Here is a 13,740-nt window from a genome sequence, read left to right as displayed (position 1 = left end):
TGTGGCGAGCGGGGGCTACTCTTTGCGGTGCACGGGCTTCTCATTGCGGTGGCTTCTCTTGTTGCGGAGCACGGGCTCTAGAGTGCCCCGGCTTCAGTAGATGCGGCACGTGGGCTCAGGAGTTGTGGCTTGCGGGTTCTAGAGCACAGGCTCAGTAGTTGTGGCGGGCAGGCTTAGTTGCTCCGCGGTGTGTGGGATCTTCCCGGACCAGGGCTCAAACCCGTGTCCCCTGCATTGGCAGGAGGATTATTAACCACTGCGCCACCAGGGAAGCCTAATAATGATGGTCTTAGTTTAAGCAATTGCTAAAAAATATCATAGGGACAAATATGAATACTACTTTGGAGGTAAAATAAATACTACTTTGGAGGTAAAATACTACTTTGGAGAAATATGAATACTACTTTGGAGGTAAATTAATAGTTGTAGGGAATGACAGAGAAAGGGAATGGCTTGCAGACTGATAACATTGGGTACATGGTAAAGGGAGGTATCATCAGCTGTGTTAATGAACCTGAGAAAGACGGCCAGTGCGGTGAGTTCAGTTTTGGACAAGGCCTGAGGCACCTATGGGATGTATTAATTTAAAGCCTGAAGGAGAGGACCATGCTATATATTAGCTGTGAGAGACAGTATTTATGGGGTAAATGGAATTATTAGAATAAATGTGATCAACCAGGGAGAGAGTGTAATGAGAAAAATAGACAACTGGTAACACAAGACTTCTGGGAAACACTAACATTTAAGGGATGAATGAGTAGAGGAAGAACGGCTCAAAGAAAGAATGATCAGAGCAATTAAGGAGACCTTGCAGAGTGAAAGCCAAAGGACTAGGGAGAGTCAAAAGTTGGGAGTAAGCAGCAAGTTCAAATGTGGGTGTGTGGTGAGGACGCCCAGTATGATAAATGAGAAATATTCATTAGGTTAAGTAGTTAAGAATTAGTGACTTTGTGAAACATAATTTCAATAAAGTGATGGACATGAATGTCTGATTTTTGATTGATGAGTGAATGAGAGATGAGGGAGTTGGGAAAGTAAATATGCATTACTTTTGAAATTAAAATGTGAATTGCATAAAGACTGGGCAGAAACTGGAGTGGGACTTGGTCTAGGAAGTGGTTTTGAGAACCAGAGATACCTGAATATGTTTATTATGTAGGACAAAGGGACTAGTAGAGAGGGAATAATTGAGGATATTGGAGAAGGGGAGGTGACTGAAGGAATAAGGTATTCATAAGCTATGATGTCACTGATACAGTGGGTGGTGGTAAATTCAAACTTATCCTGTGAAGGATATCCTTTGAAGAAAGGATGTGTGTGTGTGTGTGTGTGTGTGTGTATTTAAATATATTTTAGTTTATTATTTATTTTTATTGAAGTATAGTTGATTTACAATATTATGTTAGTTTCAGGTATACAGCAAAATGATTCAGTGATACATAATACATACATACATATGCATATGTGTGTGTGTGTATATATATATATATATATATATATATATATTCTTTTTCAGATTCTTTTCTTTTACAGTTACAAAATATTGAGTACAGTTCCCTGTGCTATATAGTAGATCCTTGTTGGTTATCTATTTTACATATAGTAGTATGTAAATATTTTTGAATTATATATGTCTATATATAATTTTATAGGTAAGAGGAAGAAAAATCATGGTAGGTCATTCCTGAAGATAATATTAGCACCGCCCACCCCCCAGGTTAAGTTTGAATAGTAATAGCTGAATGTCCAGTGGACAGAGATTAAGAATTTGGAGATAGAGATTAAGAATTTGGAGATTAAGATTAAGCTTTTAAATGGTTATTTAGGGGAATATTTGAGAACCCCACTCAAGTGACAGGAGTGAAAAGATGATTCTGAGTATATAATAGAGGTTGGAGTCTAGAAATTTGTGGTGGCACCAATCTGTGGAGGTTTGTGATTTTGCTCTAATAGTGCTCAGAAATGTAGGTGTGGAGAAAGCAGATTGCACCATTGATCTAGGATTGGGTTTTTTTTGGAGTGGCTATATTGGAAATTTGGGGGGTAAAAGGAAATGGAGAATGTAGATGAAAGAATAGTTAAGGTTAGTTCATATCCATATATGAGGTTCAGGAAGAAAAGCTAGGTGTATGCTAAATAAGCTAGAATAAAATTGAGGTTAATGTCTCTTTAACATTGAAGAGCAGAAATGAGGTCATGAAATTGGAAGACGGTCAGGAAGTTGTGGTCACAGAGTAAGATAATTGACATTTTTTTAATCTAGAACAATTTCAGGTGATCACAAGATCCTGCATGTGAGTGATTGAATAGAATGAATAAAGGTCCAGGAATTAAGATGATATGAATGTTGAGGCTGTACTCTTAATTCTCTATGTATTTTGTATTTCCCAGGAAATTGGCAGAAATTGGGATTGAGAGAAAGACTAAATCAGGTCTCAAGTCTTCAGTGAATGAGGTAGGGATTTATAGATGATAGCAACACAGCATAGATGGTAGAATAAATGAATACATAATTCCCAAAGCAGCATAAACCTTTTACTTGAGGGAGAGAGTAATGGCGGTGAAGAAATCTAGAAAAAGTCAACCTCTCCTGCTTGCCCAACAGAACAGTCCTTACATATCAGAGAGGGCTGATGGGGAATCAGCATCTGTAAAGGGAGCACCAAACTTCAGTTAGACTTGGAAATAGAGTGATAGTTCTAGAAAAAGCTTAGCCCTGAAACTGTGTTTCCAGAAGATTGGTAGAATGTGCAGAGAGGGTTCTTAGTGGCAGGAACAGAGGATGAGAGCAGAGAGATTAGGTTGCTTTTCATCGTTTCGTGATTGAAACTTAGAGGGATGAGAAGCATGTTTGGAGGTGACTGATCTCACATATTTTAATATTGGCACACTTCGTTGAGGGTACCAGGGGGTTGCTGGCTCTGTCTCAGGAAGGTGGTGTGGGCTGCTATAAAGTTTGCATAAGGGCTTGTTAGGGCCTTGTTCTGGGTAGAGGCTCTCTGGCTCTCTTAGAATGACTGAGGCAGAGGCAAAGGCTCTGGGTCAGATAGCTCTCAACATTAATGAATGTTGCTCTGGATGTGGGCTCTTGCAAGTGCTCTGTGTAACATGACGGTCCTTGGTGAAGTAAAGAAGAGGGATCCCTTGATGTAGTGACAGAAAAGTCCTATTGGGGTATTGAAATGATCTTTCATGAGTGTATGTGCGTTAGAGTACAATCACTTACTTTTCTGTTCATTCAGTAAATATCTTAGAACATACAGGTCTTGGATACCTCGATGAATAAAACAGATAAAAATCTTCACCTTCTTGGAGCCTACATTCTTGTGAGGGGGCAGAGGGAGGCACATAAACATGAAAGATAAGTAAATTATTTAGTGTTAGAAGATAAGTGCTATGGAAAGAAAAAATATTCAGGAGAGGGAGTATTTGGAAAGGCTGCAATTTTAAATGTAATGATCAGGGTAGGCATGATTGAGAAGGTGGCATTTGAGCAAACATTGGAAGGAGAGGGAATGAGCCATGTGACTGTGAGGAAGTGTGCCAGGCAGAAGAGACAATTGGTGTGAAGGCTCTGAGGTGGGCATGTGCCTGGTGTGATTAGGAATAATGAGGAGTCCCACGTGTCTGAAATGGAGTAAACAAGAGTCGTCGTAGGTGGTGAGCTCAGAGTGTGAGAGTAAGAATGTGGTTAATTGAAGGGGTATTTTGGTTAAATTCTAGTTTATTATCAATAATATAGGTTTATATTGTGAAGTATATAGTTCTAATTATTTAATTAAATTTGCCATGTTAAGATGTAATGATTAGTAAAAAATGTGTAAGACTAAGAGTTTGAGTCTTAAAATTTATTTATTATCATTTTGTTTGAGGAATAACTTTTTAAGTTCTCTATCATTAAGGTAGTAGTTTTCAATTCTTTACAGAATGATTTGGAACAAGTACTACGTCAAATTGGTGATAAGGACCAAAAGATCCAGAACCTTGAAGCCTTATTACAGAAGAGTAAAGAAAATATTTCTTTACTAGAAAAGGAAAGAGAAGACCTTTATGCAAAAATTCAGGCTGGTGAGGGAGAGACTGCTGTTCTTAACCAGTTACAAGAAAAAAACCATACATTACAAGAACACGTAAGCTTGTCAAGTGTATTCTATTTCTAAAATTTACTTTTATCTCTCTAAATCTTACTAAGTGCTTTATCTAAATGATTCTTCTGTTATTTTTAGTACTTTAAAAATTATTATGTATTTCTGACAAATACCATCTCATTTACCTTAGAGGTGGGTTGCTATTGTAGTGAAAATAAGTTAACATGATTTGATGAAGGAACTCTCAGTTCATGTCCCAGGATGTAACTTATTACCTGTGATGACCATGAGCAAATCATTTCACCTTGTTAGCTCATTTGAAAAGTATAGTTAGCTCATATTGAAAAGTAATTAATAATATATACTTGCCTCATGACATTTTGTGATGTTTTGAAAAAAGTAAATAACAAAATATATTTATAAACTAAAACCACTAATCAAGTGTTAGTTGTTACTATGTGTTGGTTAATAACCAGGCTTAGTGGTTACCTGTATTTTGATATTGTATATGTGTTTGGAATACATAGCTAATAATAACTTTGGTAAGTTGCCTTATCGTTCTAACATCTGTGTGTTAGTTTAAGTGAAACTTATAAAATTTAGCTTAATACATTTTCAAACTGTAAAGAATGTATAGTCACTTTTGGGAAGAATTGTCAAATAAGAGAATTCTAATTATCTAAACGAGAAAGTATTAAAGTATAAGTAGGTCATATCACTTTTCTAATTTGGGTATTAGAATATAACACAAATTTTTCCCCCAAATTTCAAAGTTAGCCTAGGTTACCAGTTTTTATGAAGAATTATTTAGACTAGTTTTTATAGTTAAAAGTTGCATACAACTTGACATTGCTTATTATACAAATATGATCTGAAACGCATATACAATTTTGAAAAAAGAATAAATAAAAGTCAAATTTATGTACTTCTGCTTCTGGCAATGTTGGAGTAACTGATACCTATTAAGTCCTCCCACCGTAAACAACTAGAAAAGTAGAAAAAACTGTGTAAAACCACTGTTTTCAGACATTGTACAACAAGCAGGTTTTCATCCCTGAGAGAAGAGAAGCAAGTGAAGTGAGCCTTTTGACCATTCCAACTTTTGACCCAGAGACATTTTTCAGACTGGTGCAGGTCGGGGGAATCCAAGGAAAGCACAGTGGTCTCACGAACTAAGACATGAGAGGTTTGAAGTTCAGGGAGGTTGAACTCAAATTTGCAGAGCAGAATGTCAGAGAGGAGGGAACAATGTAGAGAAAAAGCTCCAGAAATCTGCTTAGGGATACACTTGAACCTTTCAATGAATGCTAATCTTTACACTCATAAGGAGAGATTCCATGAGGCCAGGCAGTGAACAATTATTAGGAGCTGCAGCTGAAAAATGATTAGAACTCACAGAGCTGGGAAACATTCAAGTTCTAGCCAGTCAGAGCAGAAAGACATGGTTGAACACTTGGGGGCATTCAGTAGAAACCCCAGAAATGTCACCCCTTTGGAGTAAAGCTAAACTATCCCTAGACTGAAAGCTGGCCTACACCTGACCTAAGAAGCATAGGAACAAGCCTGGAAAGGGTCCAGCTGAACCACAAGTATATTAACTGTCAGCTGGAGTAAAATTCAACATTCTTTGAAAGAAGACAGCAAAATCCAGACTTGTCACAACAAATATAAAAAAAATTACTAGACACACAAAGAAGCAGAAAACATGTGAGCTGTAAGCAGGAGAAAAATGATTCAATGGAGATAGAACCTGAAATGAGAGAGGATAGAGTCATCAGACAAGTACTTTAACACAGCTTTAAAAATATACTTATATAGCACTTGTGTTTGTTTTTGTTTAATTTGTGGACAAAGACTTATAGACAGGTGCAAAAATACATCCTCTTTTGCAACCCAGAACTCAGTGTTCAGTATGAGTTTTTTGGTTTTTTTAAAAAATTAATTAATTTTTGGCTGTGTTGGGTCTTCGTTTCTGTGCGAGGGCTTTCTCCAGTTGCGGCAAGCGGGGGCCACTCTTCATCGCGGTGCGCGGGCCTCTCACTATCGCGGCCTCTCTTGTTGCGGGGCACAGGCTCCAGACGCGCAGGCTCAGTAATTGTGGCTCACGGGCCCAGTTGCTCCGCGGCACGTGGGATCCCCCCAGACCAGGGCTCGAACCCGTGTCCCCTGCATTGGCAGGCAGATTCTCAACTACTGCGCCACCAGGGAAGCCCCAGTATGAGTTTTGATACAGATAAGAAGGAACATGATACCTAAAAGAGAATCAAATGATGGGGGTGTATTGATAAACATAAAGATTGCTTCCAGGATTATAGAGCTGATAATTTCCCTCATATCTTAAGCTTTTAAATTATCAGCTGCATTGATTTAGCACTCTAATTTTAATGTTGACATGAAACAAAGATGGCTTCTTTTTTTAGGCTTTTATCTTGAACACAGTGTCTGGATTTTAAAAAGGTATTGGCGGGCTTCCCTGGTGGCGCAGTGGTTAAGAACCCACCCGCTAATGCAGGGGATACGGGTTCGAGCCCTGGTCCGGGAAGATCCCACATGCCATGGAGCAGCTAAGCCTGTGCGCCACAACTACTGAGCCTGCACTCTAGAGTCTGTGAGCCACAACTGCTGAGCCGCATGCCACAACTACTGAAGCCTGCACACCTATAGCCCATGCTCCACAACAAGAGAAGCCACCGCAATGAGAAGCCCATGCACCACAACAAAGACCCAATGGAACCAAAAATAAATAATAAATAAATTAATTAATTAAAAAAATCATATTAAAAAGGTATTGGCATATCCCAACGATCTGTATTGTTCTAGGGTGTGATAGCTTAGGAGTGAATATGATTTGAGCCTAATACATTTTTAGAGGGTGTCAAATTCAAAACCAGGCAGATCCGTCTCCTGACCCTAAACGTGGTCCTAAAGTAAATTGCTTGAGGAAATTGGATCCCAAAGATTACAGGTGGGGAATTTTGAAGTGTGTTCGTATTCCACTGGAGATCGAAGAAGCCCAACTAAAAGAATTGTGGGCTGACTCACATGACAACTTTCTGAAAGGGCTATTTTATCTTGAAGATTTTGAGTTTGGAGGAACTAAGGTGATTGGCAGTGGAAAGAATCAGAACTTGTGAAATTCCTTAAAAATTTATTGACTTAAATAATTTTGCCAGGACTTCCCTGGTGGCACAGTGGTTAAGAGTCTGCCTGCCAATGCAGGGGACATGGGTTTGAGGCCCGGTCCGGGAAGATCCCACATGCCCCAGAGCAACTAAGCCCATGTGCCACAACTGCTGAGCCTGCACTCTAGAGCCCGTGAGCCACAACTACTGAGCACTTGTGCCACAACTACTGAAGCCAGCGCGCCGAGAGCCCGTGCTCCACAACAAGAGAAGCCACCACAATCAGAGAAGCCCGTGCACTGCAACGAAGAGTAGCCGCCGCTCGCCGCAACTAGAGAAAGCCCGTGGGCAGCAACGAAGACCCAACGCAGCCAAAAATAAATAAATAAATAAAATAATTTTGCCTATGTTACACATAATTAAAAAAAAAACCCTTTACACTTAAAAAAATAAAATATACTTATGGATATAAAGAAAAAACTATAATAATGGAAATAGAAGTGGAAAGAATGAAAATTAGAACTTCTAGAGATTAAAAAAAATCTGAAATGAAAATTTCACTGGATGAATATAATAGATTAAGCAAATGGAAAACAGTGTCAGTGACCATTAAGACAAGGTAATTGAAACTGTCCACAATGAAGCACAGAGAGAAAAAAGGCTGGAAAAAAAATGAACAGTGCCTTAATGACCTGTGGGATAGTATCATGTAATCTAGCATACATATAATGAGTGTCAAAGAAGAGTGGGGAGGAGGAAAATATTTATAGAAATAATGACTGAAAAAATTGTAAATTTGATTAAAAATATGAAACCACAGATCTAAGAAACTCAATGAATTCTAACCAGAGTACCCCAAAGAAACATCAGATGAATTGGATTTCACCTAAATGAAAAATGAATGCTCTTCAAAAGGCACCATTACAAAAATAAAAGCCAAGACAGACTGGGAGAAAATATGTGTAGTACCTATATCTGACAATTCAGAAACATCCAGGATATATAAGGAACTCTTATTACTCAATCAGATCAGTGATTGTCTGGGGCCAGAGATGAGCGGAGGGTACTGAGTGCACAGGAGCATGAGGAAACTTTTGGGGGTAATCGGAATGTTCTCTTGCTTGATTGTGGTGATGGTTAAATGAATGTATGTATTTATCAGCTCTCCTCAAACTGTACAATTGAATTGGGTGAATTTTATTACATCTAAATTATAGTTCAGTAGAGTTGGTTTTAAAAATAATAGGAATCTCTGAATTTGATGTTATTCTTATGATTTTGAGAGATTATGTTTACTTATTTTTGGAAAGATGTGAATAATGTTTCTCGAAAAAAAGTTAAGATAATCTATCGTAGAGCACTTTAACATTCTCATGATGCTTAAATTTGGGTTTCTAGTTACATCATTTGTGACCTTCGTAATTAGAGTCTTGCTTATATGGTAGGTAACTCAACTAACAGAGAAGCTGAAGAATCAGTCAGAAAGTCATAAACAAGCCCAGGAGAATTTGCATGACCAGGTGCAAGAGCAGAAGGCACATCTCAGAGCTGCACAAGACCGCGTCCTTTCCCTAGAATCCAGCATTAATGAATTAAGTAGTCAGTTAAATGAAAGCAAGGAGAAGGTCTCCCAGCTTGATATACAGGTAATATCGAATTATGTAACTTAATATGAGTTTGCGTGACTAAAACACCAATTTTAGGCCATCACATATTTTAAATTGTTTCTCTCTCCCTCCCCACCCCCTGCCTTACTTATTAATGGAAAAAAAAATTAGGAATAGGAATTAAATAAAGGTTGTATTTAGACAGTTTGTTGAGCTTTCCTGTTGCCTTCTCTCTTTCCTCGTCTCTCTCTCTCTCTCTCTCCCAGCAAATTACTCTTCCTGAAACTACCAGATCTTTTCACTTTTTTTTTTCATGAAGCCCTTATTATTGTTTCCTAAGTTCAAAGTTGTTTGATATTATTATACCATTAGATTTCTGTTACATATATTTGAATTATTTTGAATTTGATTTTTTTAAATGTTTGGTTAAAAAAAAAAAACTTTAGGGAATTCCCTGGTGGTCCAGTGGTCAGGACTTGGCACTTTCACTGCTGAGGGCCCAGGTTCAGCCCCTGGCTGGGGAACTGAGATCCTGCAAGCCTATAGCACGGCCAAAAAAAAAAAAAGCCCAACTTTGTATGGTACCATTATGTATTTTAATGTGTTTTCTTTCAGAGGCCAATATGGAAGCCTTGCTCAGTGAGTCATTCATGGTGTGGGAATTAAGACATATTTCTTTCTTCATTCTCATCATTCGTTTTTTATTCTATACTATAGTAGAGAAAGTTATAGAAACATTTCTAAGCCTTAATTTTCTTTATTTGAGGAGAATAATTCCATTGAAAATCAGAAATAATATAATAAAATAAGTATACTATTAGAATTTGGAAAAAGAGGATACACATTTCTTTCTTTTAAAAATATATTTATTAGATGAGTTACAGATAATTCAATATGTGGATGTCCAATTTTAGAGAGGGATAAGTGTTTTGCTGTTATATAGGGACATCTTTTTATCATTTATTCAAGCATTATTAGGAGTATTCTCTCCTACTCATTCCTGTTTGGGGGATTATCACGTACTTATTTTTTAATGTCTAAATCTTTATGTTTTCTGCCAAAAGATTTAATTTTTTAAAATTATTTAGTGACAAAAGTAACGTACACTCAAGCAAGGGGAAATCAAGAACTAAATACAAATTAAATGACTTGTAAATTTTGTTACAGATTAAAGCCAAAACTGAATTATTGCTGTCAGCAGAAGCAGCAAAAACTGCTCAAAGAGCAGATCTTCAAAATCATTTGGACACAGCCCAAAACGCATTACAAGATAAACAGCAGGTAGGAGAACCTGATGCAATTTCTTACCATAACCTAATGTTTTGGTAGATAAATTAACTGGAAACATGTAAAAATGATACTCAGTTTTATATAATATTGTGATTGACTTGCTTATTCTCCTTAATTTCTCCCTGAGTTCAGAACCAGTTGAGTGGTAGATGCAAGAGTCAGACAGATGGAGATAAAAGTATCATCTTTGGGAATTCCCTGGCAGTCCAGTGGTTAGGACTTGGTGCTTTTACCATGGTGGCCCGGGTTTAATCCCTGGTTGGGGAACTAAGAATTCCACAAGACAAGAGGCGTGGCAAAAAAAAAAAAAAAAATCATCTTTGTTTTTGATAAAGCTCAACTTGTGCAGCTATGGTTGAGCTTCTTAATATTGTATTTCTCCCATAATATAGACCTTGGTGTGGAGCTGAAATAATTACTCCTAATTGTTGAATTGTTGCTTCATCCCATCAAGTGCCAATGACTGGGAAAGAGACAGATTTCCACAACTGTTTTAAGTAGGTAATCAGGCCGTGACCCAGATATACTTCCCACTTGGAAGCAGGAAAAGAGCACCATGTATTCTATCTCAATAGTAAGAGTTACTCTCTTTTCTTGGGGGTAGGAGTAAGTAGGGCTGGAAAGAATACACAAGTTACTCTTCTCAACACTTCTGGTAGAATAAAAGCTTCCTCCTTTAGGGCCAAGGTCAAAATGCTGGTAGATTTTTCTTACCTTTGACCAGGTAGGAATTTTTAAAGTTTACTTTTTGCTTGAGAAGTAATACTGGTTGTTGGTCCAAACATTTTTTATAGTAGTGTATCAAGTTAACAAAACAAAATCATTTTCTATATTTACCCTTAACCCCAATCCATTTTTTCTCCTTATATGGAAATTTTGCTTTTAAATTTGTATGTATCCTTCCAGACTTATATAAACATTGAACAAAAATATATGTGTGTGTGTATATACACACACACAGATCTTTTTGTTTTATACATATACTATCATTATATATATTGTTCTACAACTTGCTTTTTACTTTACATTGTTATTTACATTATTGCTAAATACATCTGTAAAGTATTTTCTAAGTATTAGGTCAGTGCCAGGAACTATAGTGGAAAAAGTATTTATAAGAATAATCACATAAAAGTTTAAAATTTACCTGCCAAAAATATTACAAAATTCTAAAGCAAGTAGCAAAAGAATAAAACATTTTCTGAAGTATGTCTGATGAAGGGTTAATATTTTTGATCTTTAAAACACTTATACATAAGAAATAAGTGACTACAAAAAAAAGTAAATGATCAAAACTATATTAGCAAATCCTCAAGTTCATTAAGAACCAATTGCAAATTAAGACAGTAATGGAATATGCCCTTATTAAGGTAAAATGTTTGTGTGTATGTGTTTAACACTGGAAGGATTGGACATGGTGTAGAAGAACAAGCCACTTCCATACATTGCTTGCAATAGTATACATTAGTTCAACCTTTTGATGGTGGTAGGGGAAGCTGGTTGGCAATATATTTATTTTAAGACCTTTAGGATTTTTCATATTCATTAGCTCACTTTTAGTCCTTTACCCTAAGGAAATAATCACAGTTTTAAGTATGCAGTTTGCATATCTGCAGAAAGGTTTGTAGCAATCTAAGAATATAAAATAGGACATTTGGCTAAAAAATGGTCTGTATCGATAAAATAGAAATTTACACAGTCATGTATAATGATATTTTAGAAAATAATGTCACAGTTTCATGATGCATTGTTATGTAAAAACAGAGGAGGTTACAGTAAAACAGTATGTAAAGCAACCTCCTTTATTTTAAAAGTACAAATCAAAAAATAGAAACTAACATACAGAAAAGACTAGAAGGAGAGTTATCAAAACATTAATAGTAATTATCTGTGTGTAGTGGATTTACTAGTAATTTTTATTTTGTTTTTTTCTGTGCAACTAGATATTCCAAATGAATTGTTCAAGTATCATAATGTAATCCCTGTAATTAAAAAATTATATTAAAAAATGGTGTTTTGAACATTGAAAACATTTAATTATAGTATAAAAGTTTATTTTATTATTAGCCTGTTTAATATTCTGTTGTATCTTTTGGCTCCTAAAATAACTCTTCCTAGAAAAAGTTATTGAGCTCTTAACGTATGTAAACGTAGTATCTCAGACTATGTACAACTTCAGTTCAGGTCCTTTCCATTGGTGGGTAAATATAACCTCTGATATATTATTAGACTTATCTATGGTCTTACTCAAAATAGTTTCTTAAATAAAGTTAGAGTATTCTGCTTTACTTTGACCAAACATTTGGGCATTACAGCAAAGTAAACCTTACCAAAGTTATCTTTAATTGTACTTTTTATAGGAGTTAAATAAGATCACTACTCAGTTGGATCAGGTCACTACAAAGTTGCAGGATAAGCAAGAACATTGCAGTCAGCTGGAAAGTCATCTTAAAGAATATAAAGAGAAATACCTCTCTTTAGAACAGAAAACTGAAGAATTGGAAGGTCAAATTAAGGTTTGTATAAAGGAAACTGTAGCCATATTTTCTACTGCTGTAGCAATGGGAATTGATGACCTAGAAGGAATCAAAGATTTTAAATTTGCAAACAAATGTGAAGTTGTGATATACCAATTTAAAAAATTACTTGTAGTTTTTTCATGTCTTAATTTTGAATTCCACCTTTACTTTTAATTTCTTCACTAATGGATGGCTTTTACAAATAGCAGTTTACATATATACTGGTTGCATTGTAATGTGTAAGTGTTTTAAAGAGACAACCAACCAAGGATCTACTCTATAATTACAAGGAACTTAGTTTTTTATTGTTGTGAAGTCTCTTCTGCCCTATCATTCCTGTCTCCTTCCCTCCTTATTCCAATGTAATATTCCAGTATGGTATATTTCTTCCTTTTTTTACATTTTACATTTATACCCTTTGGATTTTGTTTCTAATTAATATATTAAAACCATTATAATTTACACTATGGTAAATTGCTTCTTTCTTTAACACAACTTCAAGTGAGAGTATTGATTTATACTAAAGAGATTAAATGACTACACATATTAGAGAAGGATTTGACCTGAGTCCTTTGTCCTTTAAATTAGAACTTCTATAAGTTAAAGAAAAATTTCTCAAGTTACTATATATGTAACTTATACCTTCACAGTCAGATGAAGCACTTCTGTACAATTATAGAATCATGGGCTATGTATATTTCTATATGTGCATCTATACCAACATAACATGGAAGAAGAAAATTACATTTACAATTCTATTTATGGGTTCCCTTTTCTTTGTGGTCAGTGATAATGGTATGATCAATTACATGATGTAATGGTTGAAAAGAACAGAAAAACTTTTTTTTTTGGTCTCTTTTTTTAGATGAAAGGCATCTAATGAGAATTCTATTTGAGTATCTTTTAAAAATAGTTATTTAGGGACTTCTCTGGTGGTCCAGTGGTTAAGACTCCACGCTTCCACTGCAGGGCGGGTACGGGTTTGATCCCTGGTCAAGGAACTAAGATCCCGCATGCCTCGTGGTGTGCCCCCCCCACCCCCCCCAAAGAAAAGATATTTAGAACCACTAGTGTCTATTGTGATCTATGACAATATCGGATATTTAACATTTTG

At 36.1% G+C, this 13,740-nt stretch overlaps 1 protein-coding gene and 1 non-coding gene across 3 annotated transcripts in view; both read left to right on the top strand.

Moving 5' to 3' along the window:
* The window catches only part of EEA1 (early endosome antigen 1), a 135,926-nt gene that overhangs the window by 93,027 nt on the left and 29,159 nt on the right, over positions 1-13,740 (top strand). For both annotated transcript variants that reach the window (XM_036865414.1, XM_036865415.1), the window contains 4 exons: positions 3,927-4,130; positions 8,656-8,856; positions 9,985-10,098; positions 12,468-12,623. In XM_036865414.1, coding sequence (XP_036721309.1) covers positions 3,927-4,130; positions 8,656-8,856; positions 9,985-10,098; positions 12,468-12,623 — 675 coding nt within the window. The remainder of the gene's footprint in view (positions 1-3,926; positions 4,131-8,655; positions 8,857-9,984; positions 10,099-12,467; positions 12,624-13,740) is intronic.
* LOC118902926 lies at positions 5,905-6,033 on the top strand. Its single transcript, XR_005021640.1, has one exon. It is a non-coding gene; the product is annotated as a small nucleolar RNA SNORA40 (small nucleolar RNA).

This window comes from Balaenoptera musculus, chromosome 10 (genome assembly GCF_009873245.2).
Source record: "Balaenoptera musculus isolate JJ_BM4_2016_0621 chromosome 10, mBalMus1.pri.v3, whole genome shotgun sequence".
In the NCBI taxonomy this organism is placed as follows: domain Eukaryota; kingdom Metazoa; phylum Chordata; class Mammalia; order Artiodactyla; family Balaenopteridae; genus Balaenoptera; species Balaenoptera musculus.
Note: the sequence above shows the minus strand (reverse complement) of the source record. Positions and strands in the feature narration are given on the sequence as shown.